This window comes from Lissotriton vulgaris, chromosome 7, assembly GCF_964263255.1.
Source record: "Lissotriton vulgaris chromosome 7, aLisVul1.2, whole genome shotgun sequence".
Classification (NCBI taxonomy): domain Eukaryota; kingdom Metazoa; phylum Chordata; class Amphibia; order Caudata; family Salamandridae; genus Lissotriton; species Lissotriton vulgaris.
In genome coordinates, this window is record NC_141695.1 from 728,230,996 (window position 1) to 728,249,757 (window position 18,762).

At 43.2% G+C, this 18,762-nt stretch overlaps 1 protein-coding gene across 2 annotated transcripts in view; it reads right to left on the reverse strand.

Moving 5' to 3' along the window:
• The window catches only part of ABCA5 (ATP binding cassette subfamily A member 5), a 1,411,043-nt gene that overhangs the window by 27,370 nt on the left and 1,364,911 nt on the right, over nt 1-18,762 (reverse strand). For both annotated transcript variants that reach the window (XM_086930971.1, XM_086930972.1), the window contains exons 37-38: nt 10,153-10,232; nt 9,397-9,452 (exon numbers count right to left, since the gene is read on the reverse strand). In XM_086930971.1, the coding sequence (XP_086787097.1) occupies nt 9,397-9,452; nt 10,153-10,232 (136 nt within the window). The remainder of the gene's footprint in view (nt 1-9,396; nt 9,453-10,152; nt 10,233-18,762) is intronic.

The window sequence follows — 18,762 nt, forward strand, 5'->3', positions numbered from 1 at the left end:
GATTTTTAATGCAGCAGTTAGTTGTGAGATATCGTTAACATGGGCAGAATCAATAATTGTTCCCATCTTAAAAAAAGGTGATCGGGGTGATGCAAAAAATTACCGGACAATATCCTTACTGGATTCATCTGTAAAAGTTATGAGCCGGGTCCTTTTAGTCAGATTAGAGGAATGGGCAGAGACCAACGGGATTTTAACCAACAGTCTGTTTGGGATTAGGAAGGGGCGTGGCACCATTGAGCAATGCTTAAATTTAGAACCTTTGGTAGGGAAATATACCCAGGCCAAAAAAGGGTCTATATATTTATGTTTCGCTGACCTAAGCAGCGCTTTTGATATGGTAAACCACGCTATACTCTGGGCCAAACTGATTGAAATGGGAGCACCCGAAGGTCTAGTCTATTTCCTGGCTCGCCTGTACGAAAAATTATGCACCAGTGTCCGGTATGGACCTAATGGGGAGTGTACGAGCAAGTTCAGGATCGGGAGGGGTGTAAGGCAGGGGTGTGTTTTAGCACCCCTGCTCTTCTCACTCTTCATTAATGAGGTGGATTCTGTTCTACAGACAGTTGGGGCAGATGCCCCGAGAGTTAACAACCTTAACATCCCTGTGTTACTCTATGCGGATGACGCCGTGTTGCTGTCCAGGACCCCATTAGGTCTCCAACGTTTGATGGACAGGTTTGTACAGTTCATCAAAAGCAGGAAACTGGTGATTAATAGGACTAAAACGCACGTTATGGAGTGTGGGACAGGACGATCTAAAACGAAATTTAATTCCCATTATCTCATAGAAGGTGAACCGGTCCAAAAAGTTGATAACTTTTGCTACTTGGGGATTACATTCTCCAAAAACGGCTGCTGGGATATAGAGCATAAAGCTGTTAAAACAAAGATGACGAGGAGTGCTAATGGGGTATTTGTTTTCGCTAAGAAGTTGGGGAACAGGCGGATTAAAGACATGTTAAATATTTTCCAATCCAGATGTCTTTCCGCGGCCCTCTATGGGGCTGGAGTATGGGGTGTGTCACCAGCCGGGAGTCTGCAGGTAGAGGAGAATCATTTTTTGAAAAGGCTTCTGTGTTTCATGATTATGTTAAGACCCCTATTATTGTGGCGCTCGGTATGGCTGAATGATGGTACCTCCCTGAATAGACCCATTATTGATGATTGCCTCACTTTGGATCATCATTTAAAGATCCCTTGGATCAAATATACGATTGACAGTTTTCAAAAGGTTTTTGGGCTTAATGTGTCCAATGATCGACATTGTGTCTGACATTTCCAAGTCTAATTTGAAAGTCACCTTCTTGAATTATTGTGCAGAGAGGCGTGCATTGGAGGAACTGAATCTCTCTACCTGTATGCTGTATAACAGTATGAATGACTTTATTGGACTCCAACCGTACTTGACACAGGTGACTAGAGTTTCTCATCAGTTTGTGCTGACCAGGATGAGGATGGGGACAGTACATTATCTGGTTGCGTGCCCCCCTGTAAAAATGCGTCCATCCGGACCCTGTGCTTGTGATAATAATGCTGAGCAGAGCACTATGCACTTTCTTTTATTGTGTCAACTGTATGGTGAATTGCGGAAAATTTTCCTAAAGCCTATGCTGAAAAGATTTGGAGTAAGAACAATTAATGACTCTATGAAACTGCTTTTTAATTTGCACCACCCGGACATCTGCTTTTTTACTGCTACTTTCCTGCTTAAAGCAATTGGTGCTAGGAAAAGTATGTGCTTTTAATTATTTATTCCATCCCCTTCTGGATAGTAATGTATTATGTGTTTCCTTTTTAAATTGATCAAATGTTCTGTATTTATAACTGTGTGTGCTTTTATGGACATGTTTTCTATGCTCCGAATAAAGCTTTATGAATTGAATTGAATTGAATTGACAATATTAGGCAAGTCTAACATTATTAAAATGTCTGTCATTCCGAAATTTACATTTGTGTTTGGTGCTATATCGCTGGAATTCAAGAGAGAGACAATAGAAAAAATCCAGGGAGATCTCACACGCTTCATCTGGTCCTCGAAAATACAAAGAATTGCTTGGAGCAAAATAAGGAGAAAGAAAGAACAGGGGGGATAGCCAGCCCAGATCTTTTGGAATATTGCAGAGCCTTTCAATTTAAACCAGGCAGAGTGTTGCTAAGCACATACGACAAATACCCACCATATCTCCAAGCAATGACCAATAAGATCAGCCATTTCCTTTACAAATTCGGCCACCCTAAATATTTAAAAAAAGTTAAACTGAAGACTTTAAAGTCTATGGCAAAAATATGGTACTGCATAAGACGTACTCTGGATATTCCCTATTTCAGTGATCTAGCCCCAATATGGGACTCCCCGGGCACTCCGGAATTCCTCAAAGACAAACTTTCATCACCACTAAAAACAGCAGGAATTACAGAATGGGGACACTTTTGTCACAGAACAAAATATTAGAATGGGAGATGCTTTCCTCATTAACAAATGCTTGCTTAGCAAAATGTAAATATTATCAGCTTTCAAGTTGGGCGAAATCATTAAAAGAAACTAGAAAAGGAAATGTGACTATTGAATCTGTGATGTTGGAAAAAAAATTGATCCATAAAGAAATTTCCTATTGGTATTGGGCCCTAATCTCAGCTGGGGAGGAGGAATTCCTGATTCCAGAGAGAACTTGGGGGAATGAACTACCGACGCTGGATATAAACAACATATGGCAAGTATCTATGAGCAAATGTTGGTCAATCGTAACGTCAACTGCATTAAAGAGAAACCATATATTTACCACCCATAGAGCATATTGGACCCTGAAAAAGCTTTCCAAATTCAGCGGGCCGCAGTGAAGAAATGCCCAAAATGCGGGTTGGAAAAGGCCGATGACTTACATATGTTCCAGCAGTGCCCCCATCTCGACGGTTTCTGGAATGATGTGGGTAAGACCCTCGATAAGGTGTTTGGAAGACATCTGAATGTAAGTATCGATCTAGTTATCTTTGGGGTAATGAACTCTAATGTCTTAGGAAAATTGTCTAAATTACAGGAAAATCTATTATTCCTATTGATATTGTTGGCCAGAAGGAAGATTTGTGTGAAATGGATCAGTCCAACTTCTCCGCTTCATAGAGAATGGCTGGCTTCAGTTTTGAAAATATATAAATTGGACAAAAAGAAATTACCTAGTAAGAAGTATTAATTCTGGGAGATATTGGAAGATTATCACCGTGAAGGCCTGTAAGAGTAGCCAGAGTGGCTAGCTCAACCTCACTCGGATAAACGTTATTCAGAGTATTGGAAATAAAGGGACCCTTCTATCTTTACAACTTCGGAGGGAAACTGCCCAGATCTAGCTCCATGGCAGTGAAGGTAAAGGTCATAGAAAGAAAGAGGTCACCCGACAACTCCCTACTCACAATATGGCACAAAGAGGACAAAAAAAAAAAAAAAGATAACTTCAAAGGTTTTTGTAAGTGGTGCAGAAATCAGATCCAAAGGAGGTGTAGGTGTCGTAAGTAATGGCAGATGCATATGGGATAGCACCTTTGGAGCCATATGCTTCACTTGAAGCAGTGCAGGTTCCTGTCAAGGTGTGCACCCTAGTGATGTTGGGGTCAGAGCCACTGCACTTGCTGAACATGTGGGATCAAGGCCTCCCTCCTCAGTAAGCAACTCAGAGGTTTAAGGGGCTATTCCGAAGATCTCCATCAAGGCCAATTGGAAGGCATCAACCACAGCAGGGTAGGCAGAGGGAGCCAGAAAATTCTGCTTCACTTTTAAAACTGGGACCATCTTCAAATAAAAGAGCCAGGCGTCAGGAAACTACACAGCCAAGACTCCAAACATTCCAACAAGTCCCTGTACATTTTTTTAGAAGTATTTTTTTGAGGGACTACTCTCTCTTATGTGTTTTAACTGAAGGAGAGACAGCACACTCTTTTAGGTGCCCTTGCTTGCTCCAACCAAAAAATGCTGGACTCTTGCTCTTGGAAGGGCTGGAGGAGCAACTTACTCAGGCAAGACACTGTTGTTGGATCCACGACACCACAAAGAGATGCTGTGTAGCAGCACTACTGAACATGGAAGAGAAAACGGAGGAGTACCAGGAGTTGTACGTGAAAGAGGCAGAAAAATTGCTGAAGAAACTGGGTGTTGTGGCTGCACCGGGAATGGTGTTCTAGATGGCGAATATGCTTTTGAGAATTCAGAGTCCGATGTAGCAGGAAACCTTCTTGTCTTCATCTTTCTGTCAATCAACAGTTTTCAAATGGAAAAAGAAGAACCAGTGTGTCTTAACGTCTATAGGTGTCTCAATGCCATGGTATTTCTTGTCGAACATCTTTTCCAAGTCTCGATGTCAAATATCTTCTTCTCTTGGACGCCGACTCAGTTCTCAACAACTAGCACGTTCAAGTTGGTACTGTACCTCGCCTTGTTACTCGGCGATGAATGGGAGCGTCAGTATGGTTTCTGGTTTGGATCTTCCTCTTGTGAAGTCCTCAGAGAGGGGTAGTAGAGCAGTGATGATCTCTGTCTGGGATGTGACTGTCGGGGAGGCAAAGTATACATAGAGCATGAAAATGTGATTTTGCCTTTTTTCTGTCGCAAATAGCAGACGGCAAATAAAGATGGATTTTTTTTGCTAAGTAAATGAAATATTTTATGTCACAAAATGACGGAAAAAACGATAAAGCCCAAAATATGTTGAGTGAAGCTTATCTGAACTAAATCTGAAGAGATTTAGCTGCAAAAAAGCCAAAAAGGATACACTCAGTGCTTCAAGGTCCTGTCACCAGGAGCTGGAAAAAATGACTGGGGTAACTGCCACCTGCTGGGAATGAATAACATACTGGGGGTTGTGGCCCCTTAATGGTGAAATGTCAGTTTTCATGCTAACATAACTGCAGCTTACATTTCTGAATTTAAAGCTGTGAAGAGTCCTGTCAAGGTGTTTACCTGATTCCTTTAACTCCATTTCCTTCACAAAATGATTGAGCAGTGATTAACTCTGTATGAGATGTGACTGTCAGAGAGGCAAAGTATACATAGAGCATGAAAATGTGATTTTGCCTTTTTTCTGCCGCAAATAGCAGACGGCAAATAAAGATGGATTTTTTTTGATAAGTAAATGAAATATTTTATGTCACAAAATGACGGAAACAAACTATAAAGACCAAAATATGTTGAGGGAAGCTTATCTGAACTAAATCTAAAGAGATTTAGCTGCAAAAAAGCCAAAAAGGATACTCAGTGCTTCAAGGTCCTGTCACCAGTAGCTGAAAAAAATGACTGGGGTAACTGCCACCTGCTGGGAATTAATAGCATACTGGGGAGTTGTGGCCCCTTAATGGTGAAATGTCCGTTTTCATGATAACATAGCTGCAGCTTACATTTCTGAATTTAAAGCTGTGAAGTCTTGCCAAGGTGTGCACCTGATTCCTATAAATCCATTTCCTTCACAAAATGATTGGGAATTAGGTTCTTAAGAAAAGTTCCTCTTTTCTGGTAATATTTATTTTCCTTAATATTATTTGGCCTTAAAAGTAAGTGAAAGAAACTCGCAAATATAGTCTATTTTGTAGATTGCAAAACTATTTAATGTGATAGAAAAAAAGATTTGGCCTGCCTGAAGTAAGGAGAAAAAGGAACAAAAATGAATATATATTTGAAAGAAGTGGTCCAGTATCCAGCATGTGGGAGGGACTATTCAGTGCTCATGATTATTGTTAGAAATTAGGTTTCTGGTTGGCACAGGTATGTACACTGTCCAAACAGGCACCACAATCCTAGTCAGGGTAAGTCAGATGCACACCATAAATTAACCTGTGCTCACCCTCTGGTAGCTTGGCATATAGCAGGCAGGCATAACTTAGGAGGCAATGTGTAAAGTATATGTGCAAAACCAAAACAGTAACAACACTACACAAAAAGATACCTCACCTGGTTAGAACACTAGAGCCTAATTTAATGAAGAAAACAATCCAAAAATGATCATTAAGTAGAACCAGATTTTTGAATTTTTACAGAATATCTGCAAATATAGTGCTTAAAAGCATAAGGTGTCAATCAGGGCTATCTAGTTGCGCTTGACAGGGTCAACTCCAAAAGTTGAGGCTGACCGTGATGGAGTGTGGGTCAGATACAGGGAACCAACCTTGTCCAGCTACAAAAAGACTTTGTTGTGCATTCGACCTGCCCTGATGCATGGAGCAGAGGGGGCGATGCATCATTGTCGATCCCTCTGGATATAGGGGATGTGTCAGTTCCGAGGCAAGTAAATCGAGATGCACTCTTGATGCCTTATTCCGATGTAGATGATACGTCGTTGTCGAGCCACGCAGCCAGAGGTGCGATGGCTTAGAATCAGGAGATGCGTCGGCGCCAAAGGAGATGCATCGGTCCCAACCAGCTCAATGCCAGCAATGCGTGGCTTTTGTTAAGTTGCAGCACAGAAAACACCCTTCTAAGGGTACACGACTGGGTTGGCACCACTTGGCAGGGCAAGACTCACAGTTGTCAGAATCCAGGTTCTGTAGCAGAGTTGTTGGAAGTCTTTGATGTTCCTGAGACTTCAGAACAGATGACAAACCAGCAAGCCCTTGGAGACACATTGGTTCTGGGTAGTAGAGATGCAGGTCCAGTCCTTCTCACTCCTGGGAAAGGAGGGTAGCAGGCATCAGGACAGACACTGCAGAGAAGGAGTCCAGAAAGGTTCAGCAGAGTGACAATCCTTTCAGCAGCACAGCAGTCCTACTTCCTGGCATAATATCCTCACGTCCACAAGTGTACTGAGTTGGTGGTGTAGAGATCTAGTAATTAAACCAAGTTGTGCCTTTAAGGGGGGGAGACTTCAAAGAGACCTTTGAAGTGCACAGAGTATGTTGGTTCCTCCCTCCCATCCTGCCCAGCATGGCTTATCAGGATGTTGACCCAGCAGTCACACTTAAGCCCCCCTTTGTGTGTGGCTGTTCGGAGGGAATGCAGGCTGTTACACACCAAAAACGTGCATTCAGATACATGTTTAAAGTAACAAAATGTCAGCTTTCTGACATGCAACCTAAAATGCAACTGTACTATAAGTACTGTATCATAAGTTGTAATTTACAGGGACAGCAAACTTTGAAAGTCAATTTTTCCCCAACTCGAAATTACACTTATAAAGTGGCACAAGGTAATCCCAATGTTAATCAGTGGGAGAGATAGGCCTTGCAGTAGAGAAAAACGAATGTAAGAGTTTTTCATTGCTAAGACAAGTAAAACTTGAAAGTACATGTCCAACTTTTTAAATACACTGCACCCTGCCCATGGGACTGTCCAGGGCTTACCTTAGGGGTGACATATGTTTTAAAAAGGATGGTTCGGACCTGGCAAGAGGGTTAACTTGCCAGTTCGACATGGCAGTTTAAAACTGCACACACAGGTTCTGCAATGGCAGGCCTGAGACATGTTTAAAGAGCTACTAAAGTGGGTGGCACAATCAGTGCTGCAGGCCCACTAGTAGAATTAAATTTACAGGCCCTGGGCACAAGTAGTGCACTGTACTAGGGACTTATATGTAAATTAAATATTCCAATTGTGGTTAAGTCAATTTTACCATGTTTTAGAGAGTGAGAAAATGCAAGTTAGCGCTGGTGAGCAGTGGCAAAGTGCACAGAGTCCTAAAGCCAGCAAAAATGAAGTCAGCTAAACAGGAGGTTAGAAGGTAAAAAGTCTGGGGAAACACCGCGAAAAATGCCAGGCCTAACTATTATCAATGGATATCCCCTGAAGGAGAATTTTGAAATTAAGGCTGAATCAGAAATGTTAAGGGAAGGACATTAGCGGAAGAGACTTGCATGAAATTGTAGAGACAATAAATATTAGGGGATTTTATCAACTGGAAAGAAATGTCAAAGACCTGATATTCCTACTGGTCGCTTTGACCTCCTCCAGACACTAAGGGTCTGATTCACAAAGGTAAAGTTGGACTTTTAATCTAAGTATAGACCAAAATTCTAACTTTACTACTCTTCAGTATCCACAAAGGTAAGTTACGAGTAGTTGCAGACAGAAAGATACTACTCGTAACTTACCTTTGTGAATACTGAACATAGTAAACTTAGACTTTTGGCTTAAGTTTACCTTTGTGAATCAGGCCATCAGTGTGCAATGATCTCATTGAAATCTGAAACAAATACAATTTGTGGAAGATCATAACCAGGGATCATCTGAGAAATATTTAATGGCTTCATTAAGTTTTGTAGTTCATCTATATTTAGGTATGAAACAAGCTTATAATCTGCCATGTTGTTCACTCAGATCCTGAGTTTGATGTAAAATATTGTCAATAAAAAATAAAGTACTTTGGTGTTATCTTTGATAAAAGGCTACAGGTTATCGAATCATTTTATTATCATTTCATGCTATTATGCATATCATGTCATCCATGTATAGAAAAACAGAGAATATATGGGAAGGGTTATGATTGGATCAAAAAGACTTGTTTGCAGAAACCTCACAACTTAACATAAATAAGCTGCAGAGAGTAGAAGCTGGAGTAGTTTTCATCTTACTTAGGAAGATACATATTTCCCCACTCTTGAGAGACATGCACTGGTTGGCAGTTGCTTTGTGAATTTATATTTGAAACTCTTACTCTAACCAACAAGTCTTGCTAATGTAATTTGTCAATCTTAATCAATGCTTCACACCTCACAATCCTATCAGTCCATCAAGGTCAGATAAGAAATTAATTGCTAGTAACTAATGTAAAAGTGTCCCTGAACACCTGCTGCAGACACAGTAGCCTCTCCACTTCAGGAGGGTGTAAAATACTTACTTATATTACTTAGTTGGTGTTTGTTGACTCAGTACTTACTTGTCTACATTGGGGAATCATTGTTACATAAAACAAAATAATTATTGAATAATTAATCGAAAATGCAAGGCATTTTTAGATTGCTGTGTATAGTGTCACTGTTTGACAACTGGGAACATATTAGTGCCCTTTGTTAAACATGGTATTACAATAGATAAGGCACAGATGATATGGTATACCAAGCAACTAGCAGAATAACGGTGCCCAATGGTGAGCATATAACATGGTATTACAATAGGTAAGGCACGGATCATATGGTATACCGGGCATCAGTGTGCAACTATGGATTAGTCATACATGACAGAATGTCTGTGTTCTTCACTGGGGAGTACCTCAGTGTAGGCTAGCAATGTGCTATTATGCATTTACACTGCCTGTTAGAAGTTTAGACCAACTAAGAAGCCACAGGACAGAAGAGGAAAGTACATAATAAGCACATCATTTAGAACAGAAATCTTTTAGCGCCTACATTATTTGTTCAAAAGAAAACAACACAGATTTATGAACAAGGTGCAAGTCATACTATTTACTTCTTTAGACATACCTGCTCCAGCGTTGACTGAGAGAAACTGTACTCTTCAATGCCAAAGGCATGTTTTGCTGAGGAAAAGATATTGGAGAATATTGTGATAAACAGAAAACAGTTCATAATTCAAAGGAAATATGCACAGATAACTGTACTACAGGATCATAAAAGCATGTAAATTTAGCAACCATGGGATTTGCTGAACTGAGTAAATAGTGATTCGGGATCTTTTGTAAACACCAGCAAAAGTATTTCTAAGGCATCACTATTTCCACCTTCTTGGGTTATCTGTGTTGGTGTATGTGGACACAAATGTGTATTATAAATCTATTGAGATTGCTGCCAGGCTTATGCTCCTTTATATCTGAACTCTGGCTAAAGCCACGGGTGTAACATTTTGTTTAAAATACAGAAGCAAAAAGTGTTAAATATTAAAATGCAATATGTTTTACTAACTTTTGGAGAGAGAGAGGTTTTACATTCACAAAATCTCCTATTTTAAGCTGTCCCCTGCTCTTACATACGTGCCCACCGTCATCGCGCGGCGACATCACTTAACACTAGAAATCTGTCCTCGCCCCAGCCACATTATGATCGACTTCATTATACATACCAACAGGGAAGATCTTTAAATACTAAAGTGGCATGAACATTAAACGTGAACTAGGTATATTTTTGCCCACTCCAAATATGAATAAGAAATGGCAGGTTTGATCACAGAATGCACATACATTACCAGATTGGAATCAAATTCTATAGATATTACTAGCTTACCTTCTTCCAGCCTAGAGAATGCAAGAGAGAGAGACTGCACATCTTCTCTAGGAATTTTATATGACAAAATCGATGCAAAACTGAAATAACAAAAGTTTTGCATTAGAAGAAAAGTTGCTTTTTCCTGCAGCAATTGCCATTAAAGCAAATTAGAAGATCTACAGAAGTCATCTCAATTAAGTCATTTCATGTCAAAACATTTGTGACCCAAACAATTCGGTTCACTAGTTAAGGTCTACTAGAAGACTGCTGAGCCTGCAATGACACTTACAAGGTAAAACATTATTTGTCTATGCGGGACATCTAATGAAGTATCCAGAAGAACAGTTATGAAAGACAACAAGAGCCTAAAGGATTATTTGTAATCTGATAAAAGCGGGTGTGTTTTCTGTGTCCCGGAGAGACATCTCTCCATCTACACAAGAAAAACGTTGCAAACCTGTAACTGCAGTTCTCCGGTGTTGGTATCTTTTGAGGATTGGCGTGTTGATATGGGATCCTTGGGTTATGTAAATAGCAGTGTATAACATCAACAAGTCAGAGAAAAGAGATAAAACAATTAACCTAGAAGCCTATCCACCTAATTTTTAATGACACAAACTAATTTCCAAACCTTTTCACACTGAGGTGGCAGTATTCTGAACTCCCCTTTTTCACAGAGATTTACTAAAGGAGGAGGAGGGGGGGGGGAGAGCCATGTGCGAATCCATTAAAGATACCAATGCAGGAGTACTACAGTTACAGGTAAGCAACTATTTTCTTCCCAGTATGTGACTTTCATGGATTCACATGCTCAAATCAGAGTAGCAAGCAATCCAAATGACAAAAAACACTGGAATGTGGGAGAAAAAAGCTCATTCGATTGTAATAAGTTGCACAGATTTGCTCGCCCAAATACTTGCTACCTCAACATTTCTCTGTCCAAGCAGCTGTGCTTGGTAAATGTGTTTCAGCTTTTCCATGCTGCTGCCCTCCAAAAGTCAATCAGTTGGATTCTGGCATACAGTGCTGCTCTTGCTGCAAAACCTCATATGGAATGCGCTGTGACAAAGGGTTTATTAACCTCCATATGAATAAAAGTAATCACTTCAGAAATCAAACTAGAGATACTCTGTAAAAACACAACAACAGTGCCTGTTATAGATTCAGTTGATCTGCATAACCCAATCATCTAAGATATATGGCCAGAATGCAATCTCTTCCATCCAAAAGTGATAAATATAGATGTCAACCATCTTGATGCCTAGAATAATGCACAGTGAAGCAAAGACCCTTAAAGCCCCCACAATGAGCATCACTTTCAAACTGTATTTATCCTAGAACAAAGTATTGTGAAAGTTAATGGGGTGATGGGTAAAATATGAAGATTAAACATCATGTTTACTACCCCAGTATTTTCACAGGAAGGCCGGAATCTGTACAAGATAACAATCTTCAGCACTACTTACAAAGAAATTATGTTCTTTTGCAGCATTCATCTTAAAATATATATATATATATATATATATATATATATATATATATATATATATATATATATATATATATATATATATATATATATATATATATATATATATATTCTGCAGCAAATCCACAGCAGAGTTGTAACCCCTCAACGTGGAAGAGGAGGTGTTATTAGAGTAGTAGGTGAGTTTCTTAGAACTCTCTCATCCAATACTGCTCCTTATGTTGCATGGACTTCAACAGGCACTGTTTGGTGACTGTAAAGGCAGAATTCCATTTACGTAATGTGGTAACTATCATGCAGAGATAGGTAACTGAAGAAGACTTATGTTGAAACCTTCTTCATGGTGGAATATGCCCGCCATGTAACAGTGTAATGCTTATAAGCTAATTTATAAAACATCTAAACCAGCGTAATATCTATCATGCAGTGACTGCCTTACCATTAGCAATTCCTCTGTGGTGGTGCACAGAACCAACGAAGAACTGACTTGTACGTCTGAGCGCTCTTGTTTTCTATAAGTAGTATTAATGCTCTTTTAATACCTAATACTCATACTGATCTATCAACTAGCGACTGATCATCTAGAAAGATTGTCTGCAACTAATGGTTTGGTTGACAGGAAAATACGAAAGCACTTTGCAGTAAGATTTGGGTGAATTCTCAGAACAAAGACATCTGTATAAGGTTTCTAGTTCTGCTTTAGGGAGGTGAAAGTAATTTCTTTAGCTGTGCATTTGCACCAAAGGTGGTGGCACTGAATTGGCTCACATACCATTTTTATCTCACTTTGGAAGTCTTAGCACCCTTTGCTGGGTCAAGTGATTGAGTGATTTTGGAAAGGACCTAATGGTGTGGTGTCATGAACAATTACATTTATTTTCTGTTCTTCATTTAAACAGTCAATCTAGTTAGAAGTACCCTACCCTAGGCATATGCTTATTTCCATTATCGTATGAATGGTAGTAATTGTGATGTATCTTGAAAAAACATCTAGTGGAGAAGGTTTCTCTGCATACACCAAAACACCAAGTACTTCCACTCATGTTGTAGCATGTTCTTGTTGTCGGCTGCCTAACCTCTTAAGAATGCACATAAATCATTGAGGTGAGTGTTGGATTTGGCCCTTCTGGCAAGTTCACCCCTAAACTTGTTGCTTTTAATTGTGACTTGGTGTTAGTGATTTTTGGCTTCTGCGCACTTTACCACTGTGTCCCAGGGTAAAGTGCGTGCATGTAGTGAGGTTGGCCTGCCCTCCCATAGGAATGGATGGGGAATGTTTGTGTCCCTGGTAGTTCCTGATGCGTGGGAAGTGCAGATGCGAGTTTGGTATGTGCGGACTCGTGTGATTAAATGCTGTGCGATGATGTGTGCAGGATGATTGTGTCTAGTGTGGAAGTGCCACTTCTAGAAGTTGGCATGTCTGTGTAATAAATGAGAAATGACTGTCTGGCTTGTGATTGGCTGGAGCTGGCTGGTGTGCCTGGCTCCGTAAGTCAGGATGGGTCTGCCTCAATGGTGAATGGGGAGATCTGCATGTGATGACGGGGAGGAGCTGCACCTGGGACCTGAATAGGGCTAGGCTTTCCCCTCAAAATGCTGGCTCCGCCCCCTGTGGTGCGACTGATGACCCTAGCCTGTCCTCTGAATGGCAAAGAGGGGCTGAGCACAACAAGGTGCTCCAGGGCGGTACTTAACCTGCACAATGCTGGCTCAGCCTCCTGTAGAGTGTCTGATGTCCCTGCCCGCAGCCTAGACAAAGGATTCCTGTGTAGAAGAAGGGGCTGTGACCCCATGTAAAATGTTCTCTTGCTGATCCTAATTGGGAGGGGGCCTGCTGCTGCTGCTGGGCGCCAGGTGGACCGCCACTGGGACTGCCTCCCTGCCTGGAGGACCCTGTGAGCTGGCCCCTGGGCCCAGCCTTTGCCCCGCCATCTCCTACACAACTTCCCTGGAATTCCTCTTGCCTTCAAGTGCCTGGAAAGCGCTTTGTTTTTCCATCTGGGGTGAGCGCTTTTATTTCTAGTTGCGGCACAGAGCTGCAAAACTTGGGCGTAGGGATTCCCCTGCATTTGTGTCCCCATCACGGGAGCCCACCCCGCATTTTGCGTGAGGAAGAGCAGGAGCCCACCCTGCATTTTGCCATATTTGTCTTAACCCCTGACGGGTGCCCACCCCGCCAGGGACTTTGTGCCAGAGTTTGTGCCCTAGCGGGTGCCCACTCCACAACTTGCCGCCCCCACAGAGCACCACCGCGGACCTGGGAATCTCTTGCCCGGCTGCCTCTGACGTAGGGAGCCCTCCACGCTGGGATTGGTCCCAGCCGCGGGCGTCACCTAGCAACCAAGAGGCTCGCCAGGCGGAAGTGAAGGAGAGCAGGGAAGGCGCTGGGCGTCTCGGCCTCAGCGCTCTCCCCGGATACCGCCACCTCTGCCCCAGAGATCCTAGCAGTTGGGGAAGGAGCTGCTGGACCCGACAGACCGAAGAAACAACCTGCGTCCCCCACCGACTCCCGAGAGCAGTCTGGTAAGTGGAGCTGCCAGGGAGGAGTGGGGCGCAAGAGCGAGGCACAGCTGTATTTAGAGTCCACGAGGGCTCCGGTGGCCATTATCTTTTGAGTCCCCACTGAGGGGGTCCAACGTCTTGGCTAGTGGAGCGGCCCCGGAAGGCAGCGGGCCGCTCCCCCCTGTAACCTCAGTCCCCCGGGGGCATTGTGTATTCCGAGTCCCCCAGAGGCGGGACTCCAGCGTTTGGTGCCATTTTGTATTTAGAGCCCTAGAGGCTCCACCAGTTTGGGGGCACTTCGGGAGGGAGAGCGGCCCCGGCTGGAAGCAGGCCGCCCCCCCCACAGTGAGCAGCATTTCTTCAGGGCCTGCAAGGCTCCCACATCGTTTCCGGCGCCATTATCTTTTAGAGTCCCCAGATTAGGGACTCCAACAAAGGTGGGCAGTTTGTTTATCAGAGCCCACGAGGCTCAAACCATGAAGGGAGCATTTCAGGAGGTAGAGAGGCTCCCACATTGCGTTTGAGGCCCTATTGTTTCCTCAGAGCCCCAAAAGAGAGCCAGGAGGCACGCTGGTGCCAGGCCCAGTTCTCCAGTTGCCCAGCACTTAGTGGGCAACTGCTACGTTTAGGCCATTGCGCATTCCTCCTTGGCTGCCTGCGCAGCCAGCCCAGACATTCAGGACATTGGGCCTGTGAGCCCCTGAGAGGCTATTTTGGCCTGGGTCAGTTCTGGGTACTTTTTGGCGCAATTGTGATTACCTCTGAATGTGTCTTCATGCATCCTGTGTCTTACCTACACCTCTGAATGTGTCTTCATGCATCATGTGTCTTACCTACACCTCTGAATGTGTCTTCATGCATCATGTGTCTTACCTACACCTCTGAATGTGTCTTCATGCACCATGTGCCTTTTCCTACACCTCTGAATGAGTCTTCATGCATCATGTGTCTTACCTACACCACTGAATGTGTGTTTTTATGCATCATGTACAAAGCTGCTTGCCTATACCTCTGAATGTGTTTTTATGCATCGTGTGAAGCTTCTGGCCTATACCTCTGAATGTATTGTTATGCTTAGGAGGTTGTTTTTTCTAGTATAGTTATGCTAGTGAGCTCATCGTTCCCTGCGTGATATTTTCCTAAGGTGGGTTGCGTAGGTGGTACTTACCTTTTACCAGTGATTACTGGTTGTGTGCTACATTTACTATTTGGTGCTACAAGTGTCCTATGTTCTAAGCGTTATTCCTACAAAGTGCTAATTCTACCAAGTGCTAGTTCTAAAAGTGCTTATTCCTTACAGTTACAGTGGCCCATGTGGCCTTGTGCCATGTACATAATCCACTCTAAATTCTGCCCGTGCTATGGCACAGTGTAAAGTGTGTGTTCATTATCTAATGTGTTTGGTATAATACAAAGGCTATTTTTATATATAACCTTGTGTGGAGTTTCCTTTGTGGTGGGCCTTGGGTGTTGTTGCTGGGTGCGTGCCCAAATACTTAACCTACATTGCCTCTGGGATTAGCCTTACTGCTCGTGTCACGTTACCTAGAGGGTGAGCAAGGGTTATCCTTGGCGTGTAACTCCCTTGCCCTGACTAGAGTGGTGGTTTCTGCCTGGCTTTGGCGCAAGCCTTAGCCAACTGGAAATCCCATTTCTAACAGTGAGCGTTTGCATCCAAATTCTAGGATCACATGATCTGGGCACTGGATGCAATATCTTAAAGGGTGCATTGGCACCAGACCCAAAAGTGTTGGCAACATTCAGTACAGAGTGTCTGATGACATGTAAACCCACATCTGAGCAATGAGCAACTCTTTTGAGTGTCTAACCTTCTCAAGTAACAGCAAAATTATTTAAGTTGGTGAAAATTCTTATGCAAATGTCACAAACCCTTTTATATAGCACAGCAGATGTTTCTGCTTAGATGCACACTCAACATATAATATTGCCATGTCATGTGATGTGATAAGAGTGACCACTGCTGAAAACTTGGTGTAGCACTTCTTACGTTGGGTCTTCAACACAAACTGTCTCTAAACGTGGATCAGTGTGTTGGCCTCATTTAATTATACGATTATCTCCGATGGTTAGTCACTGGCCAATGGCCACCTAATCCCTTGGTTTAATTGTGTTAGGGAGGTATCTGAATGGATAAGTGTTCTTCTGTTCACCGCATGCCTATTTTATTCACCACAAGACTCTCCCTGCTATCTAAGCTCACTCTTGCTTTCTCATCTCTGCTGTTCTCCCATTGCAACTATTTTTCCATCTTTCCCCTCCTTTTTTAGGTCTTGCATATGGCAGCATATTGCGCTGCCTCTACGAGGCATTAAGTAATCTGTAGTTGTGGGTGAAACTCCGCCTATTGGCAGTAGTTTGTCCTGCTGCTTGCCATTTGTTAACTCTGGCATTTTTTTGTTAGTTGGCTTATCATTGGCTGGACATCCAATGCGTCACTTTCATTTTGCTTTCCTTTAGCAGGAAGCAGCACCGACTAACTACAGTTTTGTTCCGCTGCTCAGTGTTATGTAATCATGTAGGGACTACTTCCTTGTTTTCCATTAAGGAGGGGAACTTTGTTTTACATCAGCCGGCGCTCCTGATGTACACATGGAAGCAGTCCGGTAGGCTTGACCTCACTGGGACACATGCGGACCAAGGTAGGAGGTGCGCAGGGGGTGGGGGACTTTAGCCACTCTGGAAGTTCGCAGGGCCCGGTGCCTCCGCTCACCTTCATACCCAGTCCCCGTTTTCCAGCCTCGCTACTGCCGGACCGGAGGGGCAGGTTTACAGGCATGGTAGCTGTTGGATCCGATTGGACCGGATCCTTTCAGGCCGTGGATCCGGGCAACTCCCGGATTGCAGCACGGCAAGCGGGCCCAGCAATGAGAGCTGTGAGCAGAGGTGGCGCCCTTCACATGCGGTTTTTAGTGGCACAAGTCTCGCAAGTGTGGGAGCCATCGCATTGTGAGCGGGTGGCTCCCGACTGTTAGGTGTTACTGCGAGCCGGCGTTATGGTCTTTTGACTGTGCCTAATAGGTATGAGCAATGCGTGCGGGTATGCCTCAATGTGTTTGCACCCTAGCAGCAAAGTTGGTTATAGGGGTAATCGTATTAGCCAGCCCGATTTGCTCCAAGCCTGGTCATCATAATGGCAGAGACCCACAGCCTATCTCGCTAGGTAACGCAATGGCCCGGGCGGCCGTAGTGTCGGGAGGCTTTAACTGCTCTCCTGATGTTTCCGATCACCTAGTCGGTCACCCGCCCTCCCCGCCATGCACTCTTGTACGGAAATGCCCCCCTGGCCACGTGAGGGGTACTGTGGTTCAGCGCTATCATTACGGTTGACAAATTTCAGCGCCGCTCCACGGATAACCCGAGGGTGCGGGCGCCTGGTGCAGTCGCGTGTGGCAGCTTGTGAATGCACAGAGAGGGCTGCTATGCGCCGGTTTTAAAGACGGAGGGACGGGCTCTGCATCGCATTGGTGAGCCCCTGCCCCCGCTTCGGGTAAACCCTTCTTGCATGCCGGTCTATGTGGTGCAAAAAGGCAGGCGTTGGCTCTCAAACCTGTGATTCTGGGCATATCGCACTGTTCACCGTGAATACCACCTGAGCGTGTCCTTGTTTTTCTTAAGTAGCCGGCACCCCGTGCTGCAGTGGCGGCCACACACATCACTCACGGGATTGACGTTGGTTATGGGGTAACGAGTGGGTTGTGGTTGCATATGTGGCAGCTTGCTAACTTGTATTATAAATGTGTGGTGTATACAAGATCGTATTTGTGTTTTTCAGGAGTGTTATAGACTGTTGGTGCACTTTTCGTAAGCAGCGCGGCACGAGCCTACGTTGGAACTCCGATACTTTCTGTACCTTAAAAGTTATTTTCCCTGAATTCATCCAACAATCTGACACTCTTCCCTCTCTCTTTTCATCATATGCATGTCTTTGGGTTATTTGTGACTGAATGTGTGCTGCCTATTACTGTAGGTGTGAGGCTATCTGCATTTATATGGATTCCTGTATGTCATTGGATGTCAATAGGTCCCGCATTTATGCAAGTTTGAGCTATTGACATTGCAAATAACAATGCCTTTTATTTCTGTTTTTGTTTTTAAAACAATTAAAACTCATTGTCTTTAACAATGCCAATAGCTTAAACTCGCGTAAAGGCGAGACCTAATGCAATGTAATAGGTCTCACATTTGTGAGAGTTTAAGCTTTTGGCATTGTAAATAACAATGCCTTTTATTTATCGGTTTTGAAAATCAACACATAATTAGAAAGGCATTGCCATTTGCAATGCCATTAGCTCAAACTCTCGCAAATGTGAGACCTATTGCATTGCAAATGCTTGTTCATTCTGTGATTTGTGTTCTTCTCCCTCTTACTATGGGTGAAATTCTAATTAGAAAACATAGGTGTCAGTCCCCAAAAATGAGTGTCTGCTGCAGCAACCGCCAGATCAAATTAAGCACTGGATCCTGCTAGCTAAACTCTAATCTCGGGTCAAACTCTATACTACCAGAGATGAGGTACAGTACAGCTTTGGACAAGACATAGGAACCTTAGAGCAGCTCACAACTCTACTTTCTGACCTCAAAATACACAATAGCCAAGGCATGGGCTATGTACCAGG